Genomic DNA, 26,522 nt, shown 5'->3' on the forward strand with positions numbered 1-26,522 from the left:
TGCGTCCCCGCTTTCTTTCTGGGGGCATCGCGGCCCGGAGCGGGGAAGGGGCCCGGGGAGGTCCCGGGCCGTGCATTTTCCGCGCCCTCCACGAGAGGGGCGGGCGCGGGCGCGGCGTCCCGCATAATAGGCGCTTTGATGCCGGCGGCCGGGTGGCGGGGCTGGAGGGCCCGGGGCGGGGGGGCGGGGAGAGGAGGGCGGGAGGGGTGTGTCCGGCCGCCCGCGCCATCCCTCCGCCCCTCCGTCCCGCCGCCACACGCCGCCGGAGCTCGGACCCGGCACCCGTCCCTCCTCGTCGTGCCTCGCCGTCGCGTAGCCCCGAGCCGGCGGGAGCCCGGTGCTCACCATGTCGCTCGCGCTCAGCAACAGGTTCCAAGGTAGGCGCCGCCGTCCCCGCGCTGTCTCGCGCCCCTGCCCCCCCCCCCCCACCCCGGCGCGGAGTCTCCCCGCCCGCCACCTGCGCGCGCCGGACGGACGGCGGGGTCCGCGGCGCGCGGCCTGGGGAGACCCCCCGCCCCCCCAGCTTCCCGGGCCGCCTCTTTGTCTCCTGCAGGAGGGAAGGCGTTCGGCTTGCTCAAAGCCCGGCAGGAGAGGAGGCTGGCCGAGATCAACCGGGTAAGCGCGCGCCGCCCGGGGTCGGCTTGCGAGTCGCCCCCAAATATCCCAGCGCCCCTCAGGTCCCGCCCCCGTCTGCGAGGCTGTGCCTGCCGCAACATCAACCCCCTTCCCTTCCTCCTCTGGGCTTCCCCGATCTCCTCCCCGGCCCCCGCCCCGTGCCTCCGACTCCAGGTAGGTCCCCCTCCACCGCCTCCGCCGCCTCCACCCAACTCGGCTCCCGCGGCTCGGGTTGCAAGTTGTTACTCTTAGACTGGGGAGGTGGGGCTCGCCCGGGAGCTTTGATGCCTCCGGGCCCGGCCTCCCCGGAAGCCCGCCTGGGACCAGCGGCGAGTATTGAGTCCAGGGAGGGACCCCCGATGTCTCTGAGCCGCCCCTCCTCCCCGCCCCCGGTAGTACATCCGCGGGAGGGAATGGAGGCCCTGAGAGGCTCGGTGGCTGCCCCGCGATGGCCCGGCAAGTCCAGGTGGGGCTGATTTTAGAACCCGGGGTCCAGACTGCCGCGCGGGTGCGCCCTCCCAGACAGAAAATGCAAGGCCCCTCCCCCACCCCACCCCACAACTCTTTTCCCACTCCAGCTTTTAGGAAAGGTTCCCTGAGGCACTTGATGCTTTTCTTGCTGGACCTCATGGATTTCTTTACAGAAACCCCGCTGTTGCTGGGTGCGCGATGGTGCACAAACATTTGCTTAATGGCCAGGTAAATTCTAGAAGATAAGGAAAAGTGTCAGGGCCTGCCTGGATTGACCAAAACTCAAAAGCAGCACAACCCAGGGTCTGGGGTCCCGTGAGATCTGGGCTCAGGCGCGGCCTCCATCAGGAATCCCGATCTCAGAACAAAATTGAGGCCACCTTGAGGGCTCAGAGAGGGAAAGTATATATAGTGTGCGTGGCCCAGCACCTGGCAGGAGGGCTGACTTCTGTGGACGGTGCTAGAGTTCTTTCCTAAAGTAGACACCTCCCAGATTCCCTCCCAACAGGCTGCAGGGGGGTCCCCACTGGAACAAGGCTGGGCATCCCCCCTGCTGGCTCCCTCAGCTGCTGGGCACCCAAGGTCCAAGCCCAGCTCAGAGTCCCCAAGTGGGAAGCTGGTGACGGTCAGCAGGGTCTGGGTCAAAGCTGTGTGGAAGTGGGTCCGGGGGCTGCGCACAGCCGTCGTATTTTCTAGTATTTCTTCTCGCCTGGGCTGGCAGTCTTGACTTTTTTCCGGAGTATCTGGAATGAGGCAGCTTATCTGATTTCATTCTGCTGGCTGTAGGAATCCCAAGCAGGGCTCTGGGGACCCAGGGTCCCTCCAAGTAATCTCTAGTCCCTTCTGTGCCATCATCACCTGCCTCTTGGGGTCATCCTGAGCATAGCTGGGAGGGAGACTGATCGTGTGGCTGGGGCTCTCAGGGGTCCAGGCTGCTGGGTTCCTTCCCAGTTTACTCTGCAGCCAGCCCGCCCTTGGTCTTGGTCTTGGCTGCTCTTGCCCTCTGGACGGAAGCCTGGAACCCTGACCTCATACAGCCCCCTGGGCCACTCGAGAGGGCGGGTTCCAAGCCGGCTGAATCCACCCACAGCCAGCAGGACCCTGAGCCAGAGACAGCTGGAGATGGGGGAGAGGGGACTACGGTCAGACGACCCACAGTTGCTGGGAGTGTGTGAGACTTTCATGCCAGCCCTGCCCTTAGTGGGGGGCAGTCGGAGGGGTTTGTAGGCGTAGGCTATCTGGTGGTTTGGGCGGTGGACTGGCTTGGCTCAGAAGGGGGTGGGGCTGTGGCTCTCAGGGGGCTGATCTGGACAGTGCTGGGACTGGAGAAAGTTAACAAGAAGGGGCCATGTGTTACCACCTTGGGACCCCAAGACCCAGAGAGGGCAGGCAACTGGCTAAGGCCACACAAAAGCCGGTGACAGAGCTTGTCGTCTAGTGTTCTTTGACTGCCCAGAAGCTATTCTGATCCCTGCCATGGGAACCCAGCCTACTATCTGGCTGCTGGATCAAACCAGAAGTTTGAGCTGTGTGCCGGCCCCCACCCCCGCCTCGCCGGCCCAGGAGGTCAGGGGTGGTGGTGCAGGGGTGGGCAGAGCACTTGCTGGCTCTGTGACCTTGGGCATGCCACTTGAGATAATGGCATTTTGGTTGCGGTGATTTCTCAGGGAGATAATCCTTGTAAAGCACACAGCTTTCATGGTCCTTATCTTAGGTTTGGTGCTTAATGATGCAGGGAGCGGAATCCTAGGGGCAAGGTCTAGTGTAAGCCACAGCCCATGCTGGCTGCTCAGAGTGGGCCGGACCCTTCCACAGAGCAGAACCTTAGGCCTCCCTGCCTGCAGAGGGAGCAGAGATCCCTGCTCTGTCCCCATGACAATCAAGAGATGACCAGACAGGAGCTCTTTGTAGACAAAGGGAGTCGCTCTGTTTGAGGGTCTGAGTCTGTTTCACCCATGACCGTGACCACAGCAGACATTCCCTGGTGTGCGTGGACTCTAGAGGGAACCATGTTGGCAGCCCAGACTGGCTTTCTTTGGGGTGCAGCTTCACCGGCCCCACTGGCACAGAGCTTCTGGGGGGCCGGATGGAGCATTTTCCCATGGGCCTTGTGGAGGCAGGAGCCCCTGGAGGATGGGGCTTCATGACTCACCGGCTGTACGGGCCTGAGCACCTCGGGGGCTGCTGCCCAGGGTCGAGCCCCGCCTGGCCGGCAGCTCTGGGGGCTTCTCCGGGCCAGCACCCCGGTTCCCTCTGGAGCCTTCCCCTCGCCCCAGGGCCAGGCCAGCTTCCAGGGAGGGCAGCTCAGTCTTCGCTATTGTTGTTATAAGGGTCAGGAGCCAAAGTAGAAGGAGACTTGGGTGGACCTGGAGGTCCTGGGGGCCTGCATGAAAATGCACTCTTTTTGGTTTTGCTCTCATTTTTGTAATCATTTTCTGAGCACTTGGCAGGAGCCGGGCAGCGTGCCAGGAGCACTCCGGGTGTTATCTCATGAAATGCTCGCTCTCCTCTCGTGAGTGTCTGTTCCCATTTTACAGAAAACAAGACACGCAGGGGCTGAGTGAACTGCCTGAAGCCAGCCTCCCTGCCTTTGCCGTGCATGTGCATGTGCGTGTATGTGTGCGCACTCGCGTGTGTGCATGCGCAAGTGTGTGTGGGCGTTCTCAGCACTACTGAAGCAGGCAGGACCTGAGCCCACCTCCTACTCCCCCCCACATAGCTGACATTCCCTGAGCCTTGGTGGCATGGCAGGTGACCCCGGGCCAGCCAGGCCTGGCCTTATATGGCAACGGGACAGATTCTCTCTGCAGCTTCCCACAGGGACACAGAGAGGCAGTGGGACTGGGGGCTGCCCCGCAGAGTGCCCTCACCCTTGGGACTGAGCAGGAGGAGCCCGGAGGACGACGAGGGCTGCATCTCGAACCAGCCAGGGGCCGGAATCTTGAACCAATAACGTGGGTCGTGCCTTTGCTCCATGCCAGGACTTGCCATCATCTCAGTGACCCTCTGGATGGAGCGCTTGACTAGACAGATGTGCAGGAGGAATCTATAAACATCCCCGTGGGACAGGGATTCCTCAGGCTCATGTTTTAGAGATGAGGAAACAGCTCGGTGAAGTCACCTGCCCAAGGTCACTGAGCCAGGAAGTGGCAGAGCTGGGATGCTGACTCTGACGGCTCCCGTGGCCTGCCCAGGACCCTGTCTGCCAGGTGGCCATGGCCGAGCTGGGACACAAGCCTCTCCTGCTTAGGTGATAAGGATCTCTGGCTACTGTCCCGCCTTCCCAGCCCTCCTGGGTCGAGTCAAGGGCACTTGGCATTCCCTGCAGCGTTCAGGGGCCTAATGGTTATTTCAGAGCCCACACACCGTCTGTACTGGGAAGAGCTGGACAGGGCAGGCTGGGGATCTGTGCCCTGGTGTTATACGTCCCCTGTCCTGCCCCAGCATAGGGGACCTCTGAGACGTGAGCAGGGCACGACGCAGGTGTGTCTCTCTCCCTGTGTACCCTGTGCCACCCTGCCTGTCCCTGCCCGGGTGAGTGAGTCCAGCTGGCCTCGCCGGCACCCGTCTCTCTTGCTCTTCCTTAATATATTATAAGGGAGATGGTGATAAGCGGCCATGTGAGCCCCCAAGGATTCAGTGTCCGCGCGGGTACAGCCGGGCTCGACCTTGGCGTGGCCGTGTCACAGGAAGCCGGGGATGGAATTTCTGTCAGGGCCGCTTCATTTGTGTAGTCTGTGGGCTGTTTTTCTTTGGCTGCCCCACCTGCTGGCAAGGATGCTGTATCCAGATGAGGCCTCAGAGCCACCATGGGCAACGTGAGCCTGTTGTCCTTGTGGGGGCACCTTCTAGGCTCCTGCTGCGCACCAGGCCTCAGGCCCGGCACGGACCTGGCACTGGCCCTTTAAGAGCCTGTGGGTGGTGTCCCAGCCATCTCAGCCCGGGCCCACTATGGTGCTGCCTGTCCTTGGGGGTTTTGCGCAGGGCTGCAGCCACCAGCTCCTTGGATGGCCTCCAAGATGGTGATATCTGCCCGCCCCAAAATTCTGCTGCAGCTGGTCCATAAGGACAAGGACAGAGGGCCGGAGCGAGCATCCGGGAGCAGGTGCTAGAGGTACCAGCCCAGAAAGAGAGTTAAGGAGGGGGCGTGGGGGAGGGGAGAGCAGGCAGGTGGCAAGGGATCTGGAAGGCCGGACACGGCAGGGGCTGCCAACCTCTGCCGGTCTTGGAAATATTCCCTTCCGGGCATAAGGGCGTAGACGGGGCTCCCAGGGACGGGGCGGGGGGGCGGGTTCTGATGTGCATCAGAGGTTGGAGAGGACCAAGAGAGGCAGTAGCGAGCAGGTGTGCCTGTGGGCACCGTCCCCTGGGGCGGAGATGGGAGCACTCTGTCCCGTGTGGATGGCCCATCCCTGCCAAGTCTCCCGGGTGTCCAAGGACAAATCAAAGTTTGCCCTTGCAGAGGGATGGCCCGAGGGTCAAGGCTTACCAGGAGGACTCCATGGCGCAGTGTGGGACGGAGAGTTGTGGGTAGGTCTCTGCCCTTGCCCTGCTCATGTTGATCTCTTGGTGAGGCTTGGGTTTGGTTGTAACTGCTTACGCTTAGTAAATGTGCTAGGAGCCAAGCTCTCGCTATGCAGTTAGCTCATTTAATCCTTACACCAACCCAAGGAGGAGGTTCTATTGTTATGATCGCATTTTATAGATGAGGAAACTGAGGCCCAGAGTGGTAAAGCAAGTTGCCCAGAGCCACAGAGCTGGCAAGTGCTGGAGCTGGGATTTGAACCCAGACCACTTGATTCAACCTCCCTCCCCAAGCCCTCTGCCCCTCACACCCTGCCCCTGGGGACTTGATGGAGGTCTCCTGACCACTGTGGCTTGAGGCAAGACTTTCCCTTCTGGTGCCTCAGTTTCCCCAGCAGCCCTCATCCCTGGAGGCCCTGACAGCAGTTTCTGAAGCTGGAAAAAATGGTCTTTGGGGACAGGGAGCTGGAGTGGGAGAGGGGCATGGGGGTGGAGGAATGCATCCACATACTCTCCCGTCCCCCTAGAGGGCTATTGAGTGGGTCCCTGGCCTCTGAAATACCCTCTTTCTGCAGCAGCCTAAGAGGAAACGTAACAGTGTTGACTTTCTTTGCCCAGAAACCTGTGGCCAGACCACCCTCTCCTTGTTTGGGGCAGGGAAGGATCTGGGGCGGTGAAAGGAGGTACACGTTGCTTGAATTGTTAAAACTTTGTAACGTTGAGCAGGTTGAGCAATGTCTCAGGGCCTCCGTTGTCCCGTCTCTCCAATGGGAATACCCGGAAAGGGGAAAGAGAAACCGTATTCAGCCCAGGTCGGGGGAGGGGGTAATGATGTTCTGAATGGCGAGCTGGGGGGTTGTAAGCAGACTGTACTCATTTAGGTGTTTGGAGGTCCCAGTAATAAACAGCCAACATTCATGTAGTGTTTACTAGGGAATGGGCACTGTACGAGCACTTACATGTATGTATTTGTGGCTCGCTCTTCTCTGCCTGGGGACCCAGAGACAGGGCAGCTGTGGGTCCTGGAGTGTGGACACACAGGGTACCTGCCCACTGGGCATGGCTGTGCCCCCGAGGCTGGGCAAAGATCCCGGGGAAGGGGGCGGAGGGTAAGGACGCCTGGAAGTAGGGAAGCTGTGGGCTGTGCATGAGCAGGAACCAAGAATCCAAAGCTTGGAGCCGGGGCGGGAGCTGGCAGCCCCACCAATGGAAACTCCTGTTTCTGCTGCCCACCTGCCCCCTCCCTGGCACCCTGCCAAAGGCCTGGTCCGCACAGCTGCCCTAACCCCCACCCACGCCTGACCGGGTCAGATGCCTCTCCCAGCCCTGGTCGCTCTGTGGCTCAAGCCATTGCCATTTGGGGCTCTAAGGAAAAATGGGATTCCCATCTCTGACCCCTCCAGTCTGTGTCGCACGCGTACATGTTTGCAAAGCAGCCCCACTGTGTCTGGGCTGAGAGTAGAGAAAATGATTCTGGGCTGAATGCCAGGCTTCTCCAGTCCCTTGGCCGGTGTTTCCTGAGCACCTACTGTGTGCTGGGCACTGCTGGGTGCTAGGCATCTCTGGGGCATGAGATAGTAAGCTCATCCTCCTGGCACCTGTGGCCCAAGGCTTGCCTCCCCGCTGGCCTCCTTCCAACAGCCACTGCCGTGGGCCGCTTGGATTCCGTAGCTCTGTGCAGGGAAGGAGCCCAGGCAGCCTTCACTGTGGACCTGAATCCCAGCTTGGGCACTTGCCGGCTGTGCTGAGTTGAGCAAGTTCTTTATCCTCCCTGGGTCCTGGGTCTCAGTTCATTCACTCAGCCCGTACATGTTTCCTGAGCACCTACTATGTGCAGCCTACACTGTAGTGGGGGGGCGGGCGGGGAGACAGACCCTAGACAACACCCTTCATGAGCATAATGTTGTGAACTGTGTTAGCAAATGATTCATCCCGTGGGATAAAAGGGGCTGCACAGCAAGATAAGGGGCGTTGGGAGTGGAGGCAGGGGACTGCAGTGGGTAGGATGGATGGGGTCTGCCTCCTTGAGAAGGGGAGAGTTGAGCCAGTGCGTGAGGATGGTGAGGGAGAGAGCCACGGGGCCAGGGGGTGGGGCGGTGGGCAAGTGAGCGCTGCAGGGAGAAGGCATAGCCAAAGGCGAAGGTCCCGATGTGGGAGCAAGCCTGGCATGGGGGGAGGCCCAGACAGGGGGCCAGGGTGGCTGAGGCACTCATTCTAGCAGTGGGGGGGACGGGGGGGGGTGAACACCAATAAAAGAGCACATTAGGTGGTCGGAAGCGCCAAGGAGAAAACTGGCTTCGGCGGTGAGAAAACAATAATCGTGCCCCCCCCCTCCCGCCACCACGCCAGCCCGGGGTCGGGCCCAGTGGACAGAAGCCACTGCCTGGTTGTCCTGTGATCGTCCTTGTGTGGTTTTTCTCCAAGACGGGGCCCATGTCCTACCCCTTGAGCCCAACCTGCCTGGGTCTCCACAGGGGGTTGGTACCTGTTGGGGACAGGCTCCAGCTGGTGCAGGATTTCTGGTCGATCAGAACGGGGGAGCTGGGAGGGCCTCTAGGCCTCTCACCAGAGGTTCCCAGATGTTGGGCCTTGCCCAAACCCTTGTGCCTCCCACGTGAAGGTTTTCCGGTTCCCGAGATGGTAAAGCTGAGGGAACATGGGGGCGATGCGGTGATCCGAACATAGGCTAAATGGAGTCCACTTAAAAATTATGAATTCCGGGGCGCCTGGGTGTCTCAGTGGGTTAAAGCCTCTGTCTTCGGTTCAGGTCATGATCTCGGGGTCCTGGGATCGAGCCCCGCATCGGGCTCTCTGCTCAGCGGGGAGCCTGCTTCCCTTCCTCTCTCTTTCTGCCTGCCTCTCTGCCTACTTGTGATCTCCGTCAAATAGATAAATAAAATCTTTTTTAAAAAATTATGAATTTCCTGGGCGCCGAGGTGGCTCAGTTGGTTGGGTGACTGTGTTCAGCTCAGGTCATGATCCCGGAGTCCCAGGATCGAGTCCTGCTTCAGCTCCCGGCTCCATGGGGAGTCTGCTTCTCCCTCTGACCTCCCCTCTCATGCTCTCTCACTAAAAATGAAATCTTTTAAAAAATTATGAACTTCCCACTTTCACGAAATATCTTTAATGAGAGAGAGAGAAAGGGGAGGAGCCGAGGGAAAGGGACAAGCCAACTCCGTGCTGAGTGCAAAGCCCACCATGGGGCTCAATCTCAGGGCCCCTTGATCATGACCTTGAGCTAAAACCAAGAGTTGGACGCTCAACAGACTGTGCCACTCCGGCGCCCCCGGAATGTCCTTCTTTGAACTCGTGGCAACAGTCAGTGGTGATTGTGTATAGTCTCCACTTGGCAAAATAAAACCTTGGCAGCCCTATCTTAGCACCTCCCTCTATTTTTACTTTTTTGGGAAGTGTTTCCTTCTGCATTATCTCAAAGTCTGGGAACCACTGACTGCGGAACCTAGTTGTCCCTCTGCTGTGCAGACCATGGGCCCTGTGACCCCAGGAGGCGTCTGGTTTGCTTGGGGCCACAGACAAGAGTTAATTGTCCTACTTCGGGTCAGAGAATGGGGTGGGGGGTGGAAAAGAGCGACGAGAGGGAGCCAAGAAGAAAAGTCCTGGACAGAGCCAGCCAGGAGGAGGGTAGCCCAGCTCTGGCTAAGTGGGGGCTGGACCCTGCATGGCATTTGGTAACGAGGTCCGATGTGTGGCCGATCCACATGGTGGGCCCTGGGGTGGCCCCGTGGTTGCTGCTGGAGGCCTGGACCCTAGAGTCCAACAGGCTCGGGTTTCAAACCGAGCCTGCACCCTTCTAGCTCTAGGACTTCAGACAGGTCATCTAACCTCTCTGGCAGGGCCGTTCCTACCCTAATGAGACAGCACAGTGCCCTCCCAAAGCAGAAATCCTGCACTGACCAGAGCCTGTCCACAGTAGGTACCAATCCCCTCTAGGGATCCAGGCAAATTGGCTTCAAGGGGTAGGACAGAGCCCCCAGAACCAAGGAGGGGAGCCAAACTGGCAGGTGGATATCTCCTTCTCTGTCGAAGGGGGTGAGTTAATGTGGAGGTCGTGAGCCTTGGAAGGGATCACATTCTCCTTGCTCTTAGCCGTGCCGCTGCTTCCTGAGCTCGGACGAACACGCCTGGCACGGAGCTTTCACAGTGGGTTCTCCCCGTCAAGGAGCAGGTACCCGAGGAGATGGATACCCTTGTACCCATTTCACAGCTGGTGAGGAGGGGACTGAGACCCAAACCCAGAGTACTTTATCTTCAGTTATTCTCCTATTCGTTCTCCTACATTAAAGGGGGGTTTACACGGCAGGCTGGACAGTCTTATGTCCTGGGAGATGCAGAAGTACAGACTCAGGGGTCGGTTGGTGGGACATGCCCACAGGAATTTAGAAACAGATGGAGTGGCAGGTCCAGATGACGTTTAACATCATTCTAAACACGGGCTTCTTGTCATTTTACAGTACAGACCTTACTTCCCTGGTCTCACCTGCTCCCTTGATGCCTCAACCAGAACCGTGTACCCTGTGGTCCCTCAGAAATGGGCGGAGGGGGCGACGCCTGTGTCCGGTCTGCTCAGTAATGAGGAAAGCGAGGTCCAGGGAGGAGAGGGGATCTGTGGAGTCTGGCGCTAGGATGGGAACATGCCCTCTGCTTTCCCATCTGAATACAGGCTCTAGGGCGGCTTGAAGAGCGGCAGCAAGGCACTGGACGCTATGCCCAGCATAGCAAGTGCTTACTAATTAGCAGCATTTTGTTCTGAAGCCCGATGAACGGCTGCCTCCCGCCCATCTTTAAGTGTCGGGGTTAGGGATGTGAGCTCTCCGGGAGTCGGAGCCAAGGTGAAGCTCTGCCTGGGTGGGCCTCCGTTCCGTCATCTGTAAAATGGGAGTAATAATAGTAGCTACCCTGTGGGCCCACTGGGAGAGCCCAAGAGATCATGCGGGTCAGTGTTTCATTCTGGAGGCTGTTGTCTGTGTCCCGCGCCCCTCCCCCTCCTGCACATCTGCTTCTGAAAGGCATCACTTGAGCGGAAGGTGGCCCTGTTTTACAGCTGAGGACACAGACGAGAGAGTAACCTACCTCCCAAGCAATATACAATCATTTTCTGGCTAGAGCAGAGGCTAACAATGCACTAGCTGCTGTTTCCTGAGCACTTGCTGTGTGCCAAGAGTCATGCGGACACTCGCCTTGGATTCTCTTACAAACCTGAGGAGTGGCTGCGACGACTGTACCCATTTGTCAGACAAAACCATAGAGGAATAGGGAAGAATTAATAAGCTTGGGTCACACACTTAGGAAGTGAGTGCTGGAAACCAGGCAGCTTGTGTGCGGGGCTCATGGCCTCATGGATCTTGGAACTGGGTTGCCCTGGGGGAGGAGGGCCAGTCCCTGCGCTGGGAATTCAGAGGCTGGCTGGAGGTGTTTAGGGCAGACCCTTCCTGCCCGAGGGGCAGGTTCCTGCAGATCTGCCTCTGGGGGTTGATAGGAAGCCAGGACAAACACTAGAGCCTCCTGTGCTTCCCCGGCCAAGCCCAGCCACCTGGTGTGGGAACAGACACCAGGACCGTGGGCCTCCATGGCAGCGGGTTGTGCCTGCTGACCTGGGACTCGGCACTGTTCTTTCACTTTCAAAGGAGTTTCTCTGTGACCAGAAGTACAGTGATGAAGAGAACTTGCCAGAAAAGCTTGCGGCCTTTAAAGGTGAGCCGGGGCTGTCTGCCCTCCCCTTCCCCTGGAGAGCTGGGCTGGCCCCCTGGCACATAGGATTCCTTACCCCACAAGGCCAGCCTGTGCCCCCCTGTTTCTTTCAGAACGCCCTCCTCCTGGTGGGCTGTGAGACGGGGTTCCCAGCCACGGGCACAGGCACTGGCCCCTCTACCTGCCTCCATGCCACCCCAGGCCCCTCACCCTTGCCCGAAGCCCCGCCACCCCACCCCACCACGGCTGCCTGACAGGCGGGCTCAGCCTGGCTCCTGTCCGCTGCTGCCCAGGCCCCGCTCGCTCCCGGGGCCCCAGCACACAATCAGCCCTTTGTAGCAGCCCTGGCCTCTCCCCTCCGCGGGGGAGCGGCTCGGGAGCCCCTGTGCAGAATGGACGTTTGTGTCACCACAGTGGGGCAGGGGGCAGAGTTTCTGCCCATTGAATCCCAGCAGCACGGGATGAAAAGAAAACAGGGCCCGGGAGCCCGCGCGGGGAGGGGGCGGCATAAAGGTCCCTCTGTTCCGGGCCCTGGTGCTTGGTTCCCAGCCAGCAGCTCGAAAGGAGAGGAGCCGTGCACATAAGGAGCCCAGCAGACCCACCTTTCCTGCCTGGGAGATGCTCTCTGCGCGCAGGGAGCCCTGGCCGCTGGAGGACCTCGCCAGATCGCCTCGAGGCCGCACCCCCCTCCCCCTCCCCGCCAGGCTTGGCACTGTGGACGTCCTCCCTGCTCCAAGGCGAAGAGCCTGCCAAGTACTCCTCAAACCACTCCCGGCTTCGTTGTCCTCAGGCAGGACCCTGATGGCAAAGCATTTGTTGAGTGTTGACCTTGTGGGAAGCACTTCGAATGCTGTGTCGTGAGCTCCCCAACTCCTCCCAAGTCAGCCAGGAGGGAGACGAGTGCGACTTTGATTTATAGATGAAACAACTCAGGCTCGGAGAGGTGGGGATCCCTTGTGTGGGGTCACACGACCTGCCTATGGCAGAGTTAAAGGCTTGATCACGTGTTGGTCTCTCTCCAAAGTCCCCTGCTCTGAACCATTATGCAATGGGGCTGTTTCCATTGAACAGAAAGAAGTAGTGGGATAAACCACCCCCTCTCCCCATCCCTGCTCCATTCCACCGACCCCTGCCGCCTCCCCTAGGAGAGCCATGCAAAGGTGAGGGAGGACAAGGCTCTTTGCCTTTGATCAGAGAGCCTTAACTCAAGGTCTGTAGGTGATGGGGAGGGTCTGTGTACCCCTGGGCATTGTATGTGCCACTTTGGGTCAAGGGCAGGTTCATGGCATTTCTCTCGGGAGAGCACCAGATTTTCAGTGGTGCCCACAGACACCCCCGCCCCCAAAAAGGTCAGAACCACAGGGATTCCTTAAACTGGTGATTCCCACACCTGGATCAGAATCACTAGAACCGACCAGTTCCTCACCTCACCCCACCCTTCCTAAAGCCACTGCACCCATAGATCAGGGCCTGGCAATCTGTTCCAGTCACTTTGGAGTCACTGTGACACAGCCAGCTCATGCTGGTGGGAACCTGGGAGAAAGCAGCTGGGAGGAAGCCCCACTTCAGCAGAAGGTTACAGTGGCCCCTTAGACCCTTATACCATGGCGCCTGTGGAAGAGGGGTGCAGGCAGGGGAGCTCTTTCTCCAGAGACAGTGGTGGAGATGATGGGACTCGTGTCTAGACCCCGAAGTGAGGGTGTGAGGAGGAGGAGGAGGATGTGGGCTCCCTGGGGACACGGCCTGTTGCCTTCGAGGACATCTCTGGGACCCTGCTTTGGAGCTAATTAATCCCAGTTTTTGCTCTGTGATTTCCAGAGAAGTACATGGAGTTTGACCTGAACAATGAGGGTGAGATTGGTAAGTGAGGCCTCGACTGTGCAAGGGGAGGAGGGTGTCCCTGCTGGGGGGAGGATCTGAGGGTCTGGAGAGACCCACTGGGCCTTCTGTGTGGGGGAGGGGCACACACCAAAGCTCCCTCGATGGGCCAGGCCAGCCTGCCAGCCTTAAGCCTAGACCCACTGCCCCCAGACTCTTCTCCTCACTGCTTCCCTCCCACACACCTTCCCGCACACGTCTCAGCCTTCCACACCAGGTGCCACCCCTGCCCGGGATTGGAGATGCTCAGGCTCTTGACGTCCGGGTCCCAGGGGACTGGCGGTTCCTTTGTCCTTGCCTTTGTACGCTGGCCGGCATTGGACATGGTGCTCCTGTGTACGTAGCTTCCCTCCTCCAGCAGATCCTGACTGTATCGTGTGGTCCTGGCTTGGGGGTGACAAATGCCTGTCCCATGGCCCTTGGGTCCAAGACCATCCCTTGACCTTCACGAGTAATGCTATGACATGGTCAAGGCCGGCTTAATTATCCCCATTTTACAGATGAGGAAGCCAGGCTCAGCAGTGTGAACCGACTGGGTTGGGGCACATGGCAGTCAAGTGGTCGGCCCAGGGTCCAGATCCCAGCCTTTGGTTCCCAAACTGGCTCTCCCTTCTCTGTTTGGCCCTGAGCTCAGTGTTGTCGCCTCTGCGATGTTTCTACTCCTCCGTCTTGTCTCCTTCTTCTCCTTGTTAAATATTTTTATCCTTATTTTCCTTCAGGAAAAAAAAAATTGGGGTTATCAAACTAATACATCTTCATCATAAAAACTTTTGGAAAACGCAGTAAGGCACAAAGACGAAAATAAGTCAGCCACAGTCTTCCCTCCCAGAAATAACCGCTGTGAATATTTTGGTTTATATACTCCCACCCTTTATTCTAATCACAAATGCTGTTTTATAACCGTGTTAGAACCTCGTTTTAAAAAACAATATATTGTGAGCGTTTTGACATATGATTAATTTTTCTTTTGAAATATAATTAACAGCTGCATAATATTCCATCGCGGGCCGGACCGTAACTTACTTAGCCGGTGTTTTAATATTGCGCATTTAGAAAGCTCCAATTTTAACTACTTTGATAGTCCTGTGGAGAGCGTCTTTGTACGTGAATCTTTGTCCAGATCTCCGATTATTTCTTTAGAGTAAATCTTGGGAATTGGATCTTCTGGGTCAAAGACTTTTTTGAGGCATCTTGCCAAACTGCCTTCCAGAAAGGTCTTGCCAATTTCAGTCCTGGCCAGCAGCATGGGGGGACCTGTAACTTTTCCCTGCAGAGGGCTGCCTAGTTTTCTTTGAAATGCCCTGGACATTCTGGCACCTGGGGGTCTGGCATCCATCCTGCCCACCCTGCTCTCGGGTGAGCTGTAGTGCCACACCCGTGGCCCCAAAAATCGGCCCTCTGTCCCGCCTCTCTCCCACCACCCTCTGCTGAGCCATTGTTCACAGAACAATCTGGAGGAAATTGCCTAAGATCTGGGGAGCAGGGAGGTCAGAGGCATCGATTCTACAGAGAGTAGTGACTTTTTGGTGCCTCCCTTGTTTTTCTTGAATTTTTTTCCTTTGTTGGTTTTCCTGCTCTGCAGGATATTTTTGGCTCCTGTGCCCTGTGGGCGAGGCGGGAACCCTGGGACTGCCGGGTGGGAGTGGCAGGTGGAGAGAAGCTGCCGCCCAGCACCCTACAGGATGGCTTTCCCTGCCTTGGGTCAAGCCTACTCCCTGACCCCACCTTGCTGGGCAGTGGCTCCCCAGGGAGCTGGAGCAGCGGGCACATGGCTCCCCCTGACCTTGGGGCTCAGCAGACCTAACAGACCCCTAACGGCCCCATTGCTGGACACCTGCTTTGTGCTGGGTACTTCTTGTGCATCGCGCCCTCTCAGATGACCCCGTCAACCCATTTGATGGCTTATGGGAGCAGAGTCTCAGAGAGGTTAAGTAGTTTGCTCCAGGTCCCACAGCCAGAAAGAGCAGGACTGGGTTCCAGCCCAGGTCCCTGTCCCTAACCACTACCCTGTACTACCTCTGAAGAGAGCAGGGACGGTGTGATGGGTTCACCCGCCGGGGAGGAGAAGGGCCCTGGACTGCAGTCCCCGGGCAGGGGCTGAGAGCCATGGAGCTCTACCTTCTTCCTCGCCTGGCCCGCAGCCTGTCTCCACTTAACAGACCTGCTTTTCCTCTCACAGACCTGATGTCTTTAAAGAGGATGATGGAGAAGCTTGGGGTCCCCAAGACCCATCTGGAGATGAAAAAGATGATCTCAGAGGTGACAGGGGGTGTCAGCGACACCATCTCCTACCGAGACTTTGTGAACATGATGCTGGGAAAGCGGTCAGCTGTCCTTAAACTGTGAGTACCCCCTGCCTCTCCCGGGGCCTCCGAAGGCAGAGTCGTTGTGCGTGGGAAGGCCTCAGCCCAGCCAGGAGGGAACGCCTCGTGGGACCTGCTGGACACGAGGGGCTTGATTTCTCTGAACCCGATTTCCTCATCTGTCATGGGCACATTAATACGTACCCAGAACTTTCCGGTAGAATGAGTGCTCAGGAAGCAGAACGATGGCGGGGATGATGAATCTACCGTGTGGGCACCTTGAGGGCGTAGGGGCTTAGTCGGTTGAGTGTCTGTCTTCGGCTCAGGTCATGGTCCCCGGGTCCTGAGATCAAATCCTGTGTTGGGCTCCCGGTTCCGTTTAGAATCTGTTCTCTCCCTCTGCCCCTCCCCCTGCTTGTGCGCTCTCTCAAATAAATGAATAAAATCTTAAAAAAAAAAAAAATCTTCTGTGAAACCTTCTGAGCCTGGGTTTCCTCATTTGAAAAGTGATTCCACTACCCACGAGGCTGTGGAGAGCATTATATATTTAACAATTGGCTCTGAAGGGAGGCAGAGTTCAAATTTTGATGCGGTTGCTTGCCCCCTAATTGAGTCTGGGCAAATCCCCTTTGGTTCCGGGCCTTAGTTTCTTGGTTTGTAAGCGAGAGATGATGGTGAGTCTCTTGTGCGAAATGTCATGACGCATATGAAGGTGACGCATATGAAGGCCGCAGCCCAGTACCTGGGTCTTGGCAAACACCTGGTCTGTGGTGGCCAAGGTCACGCTTCCCAGCCCCTGCCCCCGCTGCAGAGAGATACCCTGGAGGGTCTCTGGTTTTGAACGTACGAATGTCAAATATACCTGCCTCATTTGTTACAAAGCGGGGAGTCGAGGCCCAAGGAAGCTGAGGACCTGCTCATGAGCCCCTGGTTCAGCCTGCAGAGCTTCTAGTGTGAGGAAGGGGTGGGGCAAGCGGTGTGGAAAACCGTCCAGGTCAGACCACAGTACACCTGGGATGCCGCGTGCCACAGGTGGCAGCAACGGGAGTGTTGATGCTCTCAGAAAACACCCAGGATTCAGTGCATTTACTCTGTGGTCGGCTCTGGTCTACCCAGTGACCCCTCAGATGTGTCATTTATTAATTCAGCAAATATTTATTGAGCACCAACGATGTACCAAGAATTATTCTGGTGTCAGGGACACAGGAGTTGTTGGCCTCATGGAGCTTATAGTCTCATGGCAAGAGATAGGCAAGAACAAAATAAAAAACCCAAGAAACTAAAATGCCAGATTGCCATGGTGTAGCACCAAGAAAACCCGAATGGACAGAGGAACAGAGACGGAGGGGAGAGTAGGCAGGGAGGATCTCATTGAGAAGGCAACACTTGACCAGAGCCTCGAGGGAGAGAGATGTTAAGAGATGAGCCATCCGAAGGGGAAAGCGTTCCAGGCAGCGGAATAAGCAAGTGCAAAGGCCCTGAGGCAGACTGCTTGTGTGCTCAAAGGACCAGCACAGAAGCTAGTGTGTCTGTCCATCAGTGAGTGCATGGAGTGAAGGATGAGTTTGCAGACCAGGTGACCTGGGGCCTTGTGGGTCTGGGTCCCACTCAGCATTTGGCACTAATGTGAAGGGATGCCACTGGACGACTCTAAGCTAGGGGCTGACTTTTAAAAGCCTCTGGCTGCAGCAGGGGTGAGAGTGGCAGGAGGGAGGCTGTGCAGGCAAGAGATGAGGCCACTTGGCCTGGAGAAGCTGCAGTGAAGGTAGGCAGAAGCTTCTGGAATCAGGAATGGTTTGGGAGACAGAGCTGGAAGGTTTGCTTCAATGCCCAGATATGTAGAGGAGAACAAGGAGTTAGATGATCCCGATCTATTTGGGGTGAGTGATGCTGTTTACTTTAGGGGGAAGAGCAGGTAGGGGAGGCAGGAATTGGGAGCTGAGTTTTTGAGGGATTAAGTTGGAAGTGTCCTTTCGACATCCAAGGGGAGAGGTCAAGGAGGGCCTTGGGTATGCAGATCAGCTTGGAGGTAAGCTGCTTGTGGACTGTCACCCTTTGGATGGGATGTATAGCCAGTGGACAGAAAGAGCCCACCCAAAGGGTGACCACAGGAAGAGTGGGGGTACTCGAAACAGCTCTAGGGTTGTTGGCCCTTTGGGCATCCTTACTTCCAAATGGAAACTGAGTGCCAGTGGGGTTGTCCTTGAGTCACCAGCTGGGAAATAGTAGGGCTGGGATTCAAATCAGGCTGTTTCCCTTCAGAGGCTCCATCCAGAACCCCTATCCTCTACTTCCAAGATGCTACCTTGTTTTTTTGAGAGAGAGAGAATGAGCAAGGGGACGAGGGAGAGGGAGAGAGAGAATCTTAAATAGGTTCCATCCCAGAGTGGAGCCTGATCCGGGGCTCGATCTCATGACCCTGAGATCATGACCTGAGCCGAAATCAAGAGTTGGATGCTTCACCGACTGAGCCACCCAGGCACCCCAGATGTTACTCTTAAAACCTTGGGTGGTTTTTGAAGATCTGAAGGGGTTTTGAGCAGAGCCATGACCCAGCCTAGCTCTGCCTTTAGGCAGCATGGGTAAGGGAAGATGCATGGCCTCGAATACAGAGATCTTTGTACCTCAGTTTTCTGTTCTGTGAAATGGGACTAGCAGCCCCTTCACATAGAGGAGATCCCACTGGAGAATGGATGCAAGGGCATTCGGTTGAGGACCCTGCAGACATGAGGGCTGGGATGATCTCTCCCTGGATGAGGGAAGGAATCCTAATCCTGCCTCCCCCCTGCCTCTGTCTCCAAACCAGAGTCATGATGTTTGAAGGAAAAGCCAACGAGAGCAGCCCCAAGCCGGTTGGCCCCCCTCCAGAGAGAGATATTGCCAGCCTGCCCTGAGGACCACCATCTGCACCAGCTCCTGTTCCTCCCTCCTGCTCTTGCTGCCCTTCTGGATTCATCGTGATTTGTCTTATTTGTTTTGTCTGGTCGTCGTGCGTTTGTTTCGTTTTCTATCAGCAAAATCAGTGATCTCTTTGTAAAGCACAAATTATCTGCCTTAAAGGGACTCTGGGCCAGGGAATTCTGTGCCTTGGGGACCCTCCCTCTCGTCTTCCCTCCTTCCCCCTTCCCCGTGCAGAAGGGCTGACATCAGACCAAAACCTGGAGGGGGCGGCCAGGACAGGGAGACTGGAAGACTATGATCCTCATGCTTGGAGCTGGCACAGTCTGTCCTTCTGGGGTCCCTGAGCTAAGTCCAGGCTTGCTGGCCTGGCCCTGATGAGGGCCACAGCCCTCTCTCAGAAGATCCTAGAGTGGGAACCGTACTTTCCTTGGACAGCTCCGTGGTTCCGTGCTCTTGACTCATCTAGAGCGTGACCACCCACTGTCCCACCTCCCCTGCTGACGCCCTCCCCCATGCCACACTTCTCATCCTCAGGGAGGTGACAGAAGGAGAGAAGAAGAGGGGCTTGGCGATCTGAGCCCTTCAAGAAGGTTCTAGAAGGAATGCTCTGGTCTTGCCCACAGCCACACCTTTACAGGCAGCTTGGAGGAAAAGTGCAGCCCCCATGTCCTTTGTGGGAGCAGCAAAGGTCTTTAGGGGTGGAAAGAAGGCGAGGGGGCTTGGGAGGGGTTTCTGTTTAGTCTGGTGCCACCTTTTGGGGAGGATGCTGAGGACAACAGAATAGGAGAAAGAGGAATAGAGTGCTCACGGCAAATAGTCAGCACCACTAATAAGCCAAGACCTGATAGATGGAAGGTTTCCTTTCTGATCTGGATCTGCTTCAAACCTGACTGTGCTCCCCCATTTGCCTTCCTGCCATACTCCGCTCATTCATTCATTCATTCATTCACTCATCAGTCATCCAACGGATATTTATTGACCACCTATTATAAGCTTTAAGTCCCCCCACTTTGTCCTGACATGTGCCTTGCCCTCTAACCCATCTCTCCATTTCCAATCACCCAAAAGCTCAAGCTTGGGGATTGGATTGGGGTCCCTTGTGACGGACTTGACAGGTTTGAGAGCCCTGGTTCACTCCGTAGGTTATCTAGACCGATCGTCTCATTTCACAGGTGGGAAAATTGGTGCTCACAGGGATTAAGTGCCTTGCCAAGGGGTTAGTCAGGAGACAGAAGTCTGGACTGGAACCCACCTGTTCGGATGCGGTGCCCATCCTCATCTCTGCTCTGGGCTGGGCCGGGGAGGGGCAGTCTCCTAGGTAAATACTTGGGGAAGGCTCTGGGCCAGGACTCAGCCTTCCTAGTGTCTCCATGTCAGCACCACGGTGGGGTAAGGGCCCGGCTCCCTCTGCAGTTCTGTCTTCCCTAGAGCTTCTCTGCCAAGCCACTTCTCAGAACTCACCCCGGAAGGTGTCCTATTCCGCCTCATCTTGGCTGAGCAGGGACACCAGCCTTGACCCCATCTGTGTTCTGGAGTCCCTTACCCTGCTCACTCAGGACTTAGATGCACTCATCCCTTTTATCTATTTATTAAGCACCTGCTCTGGGCCAAGAGCTAAGAACCAGGTAGTGAAATGGACAGACTCGTGGAATTTAGTGGGGGAAGTCAGAATCAGGCAATGACCCGTGAGATGAATGTTACGGAGAGCGGGGACTGCGGGGTGACTGTACTGCAATCCTGGGCCCAAGACCGAGCAAAGGTCTTGCAGAAGCCCTCACCAAACTTTAAGTGGAAATGTCAGGGTGCTGCTGGAGGTGGGAGTCGGTGTGGCCTCCCTGCGGCTCCTTAGTGATCCATAATCAGGGACCTGAGGAGCTGCCCTTGCAGCAGCTTGAGGGAGTGGAGCAGGCAGGGGCTGGGGAATTGCCCAGGGTGGGTTAATCCACTGGTCGGTCTCAACCAGTTCAGGAACAGGATTATTTGGCCATAACTGGCTGACCTTCAGTTTAAGGAGCTGCTTCAAATGCACAAGCCTAGTTGAAGTTTAAACCCCAACAAAACTGTTCTCCCTGTAAATGAAAAATCTCACCCCAGCACCTCCTCTGTGTTCCCCTCCCACCAGATCATTAGATGAACCACTGCCTGTCTCTATGCCTCCGCATTGGCCTCTCTTCTCTGGGACAGACTGAGACCTTTGAGTAAGGTGATACTTTCCTTAACGACCCGTTATAGTCAGTGTACCTGTTCCTCTGGAGAGGAGGGCAGAAGCAACCAGGCTTATTTCAATGGGTTCCACAGTTTGCAAGACTGCAGGAAGCCTCCTTTAAGGGAGGAGGACACTTTAATGGGTGTGTCCCCGGCTTCTGGAAAGGGCAGGAAAGAGTTCTTTCATTGGAAGGGGTGTCCTGGGAAACACCACCAGTTCCTCCACCATTTACTAGAACTCAATTTCTGACGTGAGAGGGGCTCAAAAGTGGTCCCTGGAAAGGGGATTTGTAGATTTGTGTATTTCAGATTGTGGCTATTGGCTCTGGGACTTACTTCTATGGCTGAGGGCTCAGCTTCTTTGAACTTCAGCTGTCTTCTTTCTGAAAGACCAAATCTAACCAATGTAACTAGCAACTCAGGGACTGCCAAGTATGGCTTTGTCCCTGTGACAAAAGGAAGGAGTCTGGCGGGCACATTCAGGTGGATGAAGTGTGTGTGTGTGTGAGAGAGAGAGAGAGAATGAATGTGTGTGGCGCCAGATATCATCTCTATAGATAGAAATAAAACAAACATCAAGGTCTTGACTTGTGTGTTTTGGGGACAGTTCCTGGGCTCAGCAAATTCAGAAAAGATAGCTAATATAGTAACAGCTCTAAAGGAAGGTGTCCTATGTGCCAGGCTCTGTTAAACTTCATTTACTCCTCACAACACCCTATGAGGCTGATACTATTATGTTACCTTATTTTCAAAATGAGAAGCATGGGGGCGCCTGGGTGGCTTCGTTGTTAAGCGGCTGCCTTTGGCTCAGGTTATGATCTCGGGGTCCAAGTAGGGAGCCCACGACGGTGGGGAGTTTGCTTCTCCACCCCACCCCCATCATGCTCTCTCTCTCAAATAAATAAAATCTTAAAAAAATAAAAATGAGAAGCAGCCTTGGAACAGATAGGCAATTTGCTGAAAACCAAACAGTAAGAGGCAGAAGGCCCCCCCGCCCTCCAGTTAACCCACAGGCTCCAGATGAATTTCTGTCCTAGAGCATTTATAATCCCAACACAAACACCTGTACGGTGGACTGTCGTCAATCAGCATATCCGGACAAGCTGAATTCTAACCCCGCCTTCACCAACACTTTGCGAATGCGGGGCACTGGGGAATTTTCTTGATTTCTCATCAGTTAAATGGCAACGATAAACCCCTCGGCAACTAGGATGCGTTGGAGCTTAACGCGTGTTGTTTTGCGCGTGCCCGGGCTCTTGCTCGGGAAATGATTACCCTGAAAGCAGTAGACAAAGGTGATGTTTGGTACCCGCTGCCCTGCCCTTTGAACCCCGGCGCTTAGAGCGAAGAGGCTCCCGAGGCCCCCATCCACCCACTTTCGGAACCTCTGTTCCTCCTCGCCCCCCCTCCAAAGCCTCTCTCAAGAGCTGCGCCCTGGAGATGTTGGTCAGGTTCCTAACTCCTCTCCTTCCGGGACGGTTAATAACCACGCGCGCTCCACTGTAACTGCGAGGCTTCAGCGCCACAAGGAGCGCAGAGCAACGGAGCGGGGTGCCTGACCACTAATCACACAAAGTGGGCAGGAGCTCGGCGCTTCAGGGCGCAGGCGCATCGGCCCGGGGCTACGCCCGCCTCCCCCAGCCCCCTGGCCAATGGGAAGCAGTGGCCTGGAGAGCGCGCGACTTCAGTGGGTCGCTCAGCCTCCTCGGTCCGCAAGGCGGCCCGGGGCGCGCGACGTCACCAAAGCGCGCCGGAAATGTGGGGCCTGCTGCGCGCCGCCCTCGGTGAGGAAAGGAAGTTGGCCTCAGAGCAGCCTGGGCCGTGTGGGCAAGGCCGCGCGCGGGCGGCGGCGGCGGCTGCTTCGACCAACTGAGGGTAACGCGATGGGAGACGAGATGGATGCCATGATCCCCGAGCGGGAGATGAAGGTCAGAGACTGGCCGGGGCCTCCCTCCCTTCCTTAGGCCCGGCGTTGCCTTGGAACCCCGCTGAACGGCGCAGCGCGGGGGCCGGCTACCCGCTTCCCGCCTCCTGCTTGAACAGTTTGCCGCGTTCAGAGTTCTCGCCGGCGCGACCTGCTGTACTCTGCCGTGCGGCCGGCGCGATAGCCCCGCCGAATGCAGTTTCTCCGTCCCTTCCTGGTCTTGTGCGCGCCGCTTGAGTTACCCTAGTTACTTTCATGTGGCAGTCGGAGTCGTGGTAATAATGACTGTTTATTGAGCGTTCGGTGTGTGCCAGACATTGTGGTACTCATCACAGCGGCCGTATGAGTAGTTGTTCATAAAGGGGAGCACGGCGAGGCTGGGAAAGCAGCTTACCCAAAGTCACGTTCGATAAAGGGGCTGAAATCTAGGTGGTTTTTTAAAGACCCTCTCTTGGACACTCACTGCACTACCTCTGTAAATCGGTCCAGGCGTGCCTGACGCAGAGCCAGGGTTCATCACCCGTTCTGCAAAACCTGTAGTAGAACGGAATAGAAGGACTGCTTTGGTACTGGGAATCAGGGTACAGTCGGGAAACTGAAGAGACGGGCAGGTGATCCAGGTGACGGTTACGAGTGAGTTTCCGGAAGCTTTTAGGCGATTGAACCCGTCACTGAGGTGCCTTTAAGGAGTAGTAGTCCACCCCATATTTAGAGTAGTGATTCTTCTTTGTTGAGAATGGTCGCGAGCGGGGTGGGAGTGGTGAGCCAACCAATGAGAGCGTGTCCGTTTCTCAGCTACGCTGGGGCAGAAGGAGAAAGGTTTCAGAACCACAGACTTGGACGATGACAGTCTCCCTTTGAGTTACTGATTATAACAGGAAGAATGCTTTCCTGTGCCTGTTCATCCCAGTGTCTCTTCACACCCTTGTGTCCACGATCCAAATAGGGTATTTAGGATTATCAGGATGAGAAGTACAAAAATACTGAAAATTTCATTCTACTCCTGTATGGTCTCATCTGGAAAGCTGTGAGTTTCTGGTCGCATTACTCATTTGGAATTAAGAAGAGTATTTAAAAAAAAAAAAAAAAGGAGTATTTCAGTTCATCTTTTAGCACTTACGTGTAAAACACCAAATCTAAGGAAATTAGTACGTGGGGTGTGTTAGGGATCTTTTGTGGAACACCACAAGTGTACAAAAATGAAAGTTGAGAAAGGCTGTCTTTGGCTTTTACCCTTTTGGAATGTAAGCAAAAGGGAATTCACCTTCTTTTTTACCAAAACCTTGACTTAAGATAGATTTGGAATTGAAGAATAGAATCAGCCATTTATGGTACAATTTAATACAGTGATTGGTAAACTTGGGGAATTCTTTTTTTTTTTTTTTAAGATTTTATTTATTTATTTGACAGAGAGAGATCACAAGTAGGCAGAGAGGCAGGCAGAGAGAGGGGGAAGCAGGGTCCCTACTGAGCAGAGAGTCTGATGTGGGGCTCGATCCCAGGACCCTGAGATCCTTCAGCCCCGAGCTGAAGGCAGAGGCTTAACCTACTGAGCCACCCAGGCACTCCAAACTTAGGGAATTCTTACTAAGAGGTGGTACACACTGAAAATTGTCTTTGAAAGCATACAGATATATTTGTGGAAGACTGGGTGAGTCAGGCATTGACAGGAGGTTGGGGAAGGCTCCCCGGCCCTGAAGTGCTAAGGAGCATGAATGTTGAAAGAAACAGGTCTGGGACTGAGGTGGCCCTGGGTGTTGCAGAGGTAGTGGTGCACTCGTGGGAGGAAAGCAGAGTGTTGTGAGGCTACAGAGGTAGACGTGTCAAGCCATGCCTGGACTTAGAGCCTAGGGCTTTGGACTTGTGTCTAGATGTCCTCATACCATCTAGGTATGTTTACAGGTCTGGAATATTAAGAGATTGACTATACCTGCCCTTTTCTGTGATGGAATTTTGTTTAGTATTTAATGGACCTAAGCCAGTTCTTGGGATTTGGTTATCATCCTGGGATCATTATTTCCATGGATATATACATATATTTGTTGAGTACTGCACTGGAAGTCCAGTCTAACAGTGTATTTGGGTGATGTTTTCAATATTTAACAACAGTTTGTTTGTTTTTTTAAAGATTGTATTTATTTATTGGACAGATCCCAGCAAGGGGAGCAGCAGGCAGAGGGAGAGAGAAGCAGCCTCGCCAAGCAGGGAGCCCGATATGGGGCTTGATCCTAGGACCCTGGGACCACCACCCAAGTTAAAGGCAGACACTTAACAACTGAGCCACCTAGGCACCCCGTTAACCACAGTTATTAAGCACCACTCTGCGTCACGTGACCCGGAAAATAGGGTGAAATACCATGAAATAGGACAAGATTATGAATTAGAATATGCAGCACATGTGGTGGTTAGGACAATAAAGTAGGAGTTCAGAAAAGGAAAGATCAGTGTGAGCTGGATTAGTTAAGGAAGACTTCACAAAAGAAGTTTTAAAACTTTATTTCATTCAGTCGACATTAATAAGCCCTATGCCAGGTACCACAGTAGGCACAGGAAGCTTAAAAACCACTGAGCCACACATCCCTTGGTCTCAGGGTAATATTCATTTTGTTATACCGGAATTAGGTCTTTTGGAATATAATGACAGACATGATTTAATTTCCTCTTTTCCCTGAATTGATCTTGGTTTCTTGCCTCAACAGGATTTTCAGTTTAGAGCACTGAAGAAGGTGAGAATCTTTGACTCGCCTGAGGAGTTGCCCAAGGAACGCTCGAGTCTGCTTGCCGTGTCCAACAAATACGGCCTGGTCTTTGCTGGTGGAGCCAGTGGGTTGCAGATTTTTCCTACGAAAAATCTTCTGATTCAAAATAAACCTGGTGACGATCCCAATAAGATAAGTACGTTACTTAATTTTGTTGCACGGTAGAGAGAGCGGTGTAGTGAAGTGCTAATGTGGTGTCCTTTCGCAGAAATCATTTTAGTATATAAATTAAAACTGATGTTACTCTTCCCGTTGATCCCCCAGAAGAATAAGTTCCAGGTAGGAGGCTGGAAGCCTTTCTGGTTGTTCTCTTTGGTCCTTTGATGTGTTGTTCCTCTGAACTCAGAGGGAAGAAGAATTGACTGTTCTACCATGCTTTTATTTGTGCTCGGTTGACCTGGGTTCGGGATGCCTAGGAGAAGGGTTTTGTTGCCTGGCGTTCTAGATTGCGCAGTAGTACCATCCACACACAGAGGAAACGTTGTTGTAAAAATATGGGTACAGGACGTTATTATTAACTAGGGCAGCAGCCCCAGTTTGCATAGGTCATACGGGGAAGAGTCTGGGAAATTTAATGCATCACTGTCCATCTGTAAGAAAGCTAAGATTTAGCTGCATGAGCAGGTATCAAAGTGTGCTCGTATGTTTACGTAGATGTGAAAATTGTTTCACACAGACCTGGGTAAAGGGTTTGTGGCTTATGCTTCTGCTTTGTCTTTTTTTATGTTTTCTTAGTTGATAAAGTTCAAAGCTTGCTGGTTCCTATGAAATTCCCGATACACCACCTGGCCCTGAGCTGTGATAACCTCACACTCTCCGTGTGCATGATGTCCAGTGAATATGGTTCCATTATCGCTTTTTTTGATGTTCGCACATTTTCAAATGAGGTAAGGTACTAGCAAACTCTAATGTCAACATGAGACCTAAAAAGATCTTCTGGTATTGAATCATAACCTAGAATTTCCTGGGTTGACTGTTGGAATCATTTTCTAGATTAAAGTATGGGTTTAAAAGAAAATCCTTAACTGTAGGATCATAGATCTTTGAGATAGAAGGGACTTTAAGAAATTCCTTCATAACATCTGCCCCAGGGTGTTTTGTCTCATTTACAAATGAGACAGCCAGAGCCCAGGGATCCTTAGGTGGCTAGCCCAAGGTTGTAGAATTAACAGTAATGTCAGAAATCCTACATCCTGGGTCTCTGACCACTTCTGGTAGTGTTCTTCCATTCTA

At 54.9% G+C, this 26,522-nt stretch overlaps 2 protein-coding genes across 7 annotated transcripts in view; both read left to right on the forward strand.

The window, feature by feature from the left end:
- The first annotated feature begins 220 nt into the window (after positions 1-220).
- Positions 221-21,185, forward strand: AIF1L (allograft inflammatory factor 1 like). 2 transcript variants are annotated; one of them, XM_047700878.1, is made up of 6 exons: positions 221-377; positions 554-615; positions 11,256-11,322; positions 13,138-13,179; positions 15,377-15,539; positions 18,307-21,185. In XM_047700878.1, the coding sequence occupies exons 1-6, from the start codon at positions 347-349 to the stop codon at positions 18,392-18,394; spliced, it is 453 nt and encodes a 150-aa protein (XP_047556834.1). In that variant the 5' UTR covers positions 221-346; the 3' UTR covers positions 18,395-21,185. The 2 variants fall into 2 exon arrangements, with proteins under 2 accessions (XP_047556834.1, XP_047556833.1); XM_047700877.1 differs by lacking the exons at positions 221-377; positions 554-615 and adding an exon at positions 5,473-5,616.
- A 1,190-nt stretch (positions 21,186-22,375) lies between these two features.
- Positions 22,376-26,522, forward strand: part of NUP214 (nucleoporin 214) — a 103,370-nt gene continuing 99,223 nt past the window's right edge. For 3 of the 5 annotated variants that reach the window (XM_047698766.1, XM_047698767.1, XM_047698771.1), the window contains exons 1-3: positions 22,377-22,534; positions 25,230-25,425; positions 26,025-26,176. In XM_047698766.1, the coding sequence (XP_047554722.1) occupies positions 22,490-22,534; positions 25,230-25,425; positions 26,025-26,176 (393 nt within the window). In that variant the 5' untranslated portion in view covers positions 22,377-22,489. Of the gene's footprint in view, positions 22,535-25,229; positions 25,426-26,024; positions 26,177-26,522 lie in introns of all 5 variants that reach the window. The other 2 variants (XM_047698769.1, XM_047698770.1) reach the window with 1 other exon arrangement.

Source organism: Lutra lutra, chromosome 13 (assembly GCF_902655055.1).
Source record: "Lutra lutra chromosome 13, mLutLut1.2, whole genome shotgun sequence".
NCBI lineage: Eukaryota > Metazoa > Chordata > Mammalia > Carnivora > Mustelidae > Lutra > Lutra lutra.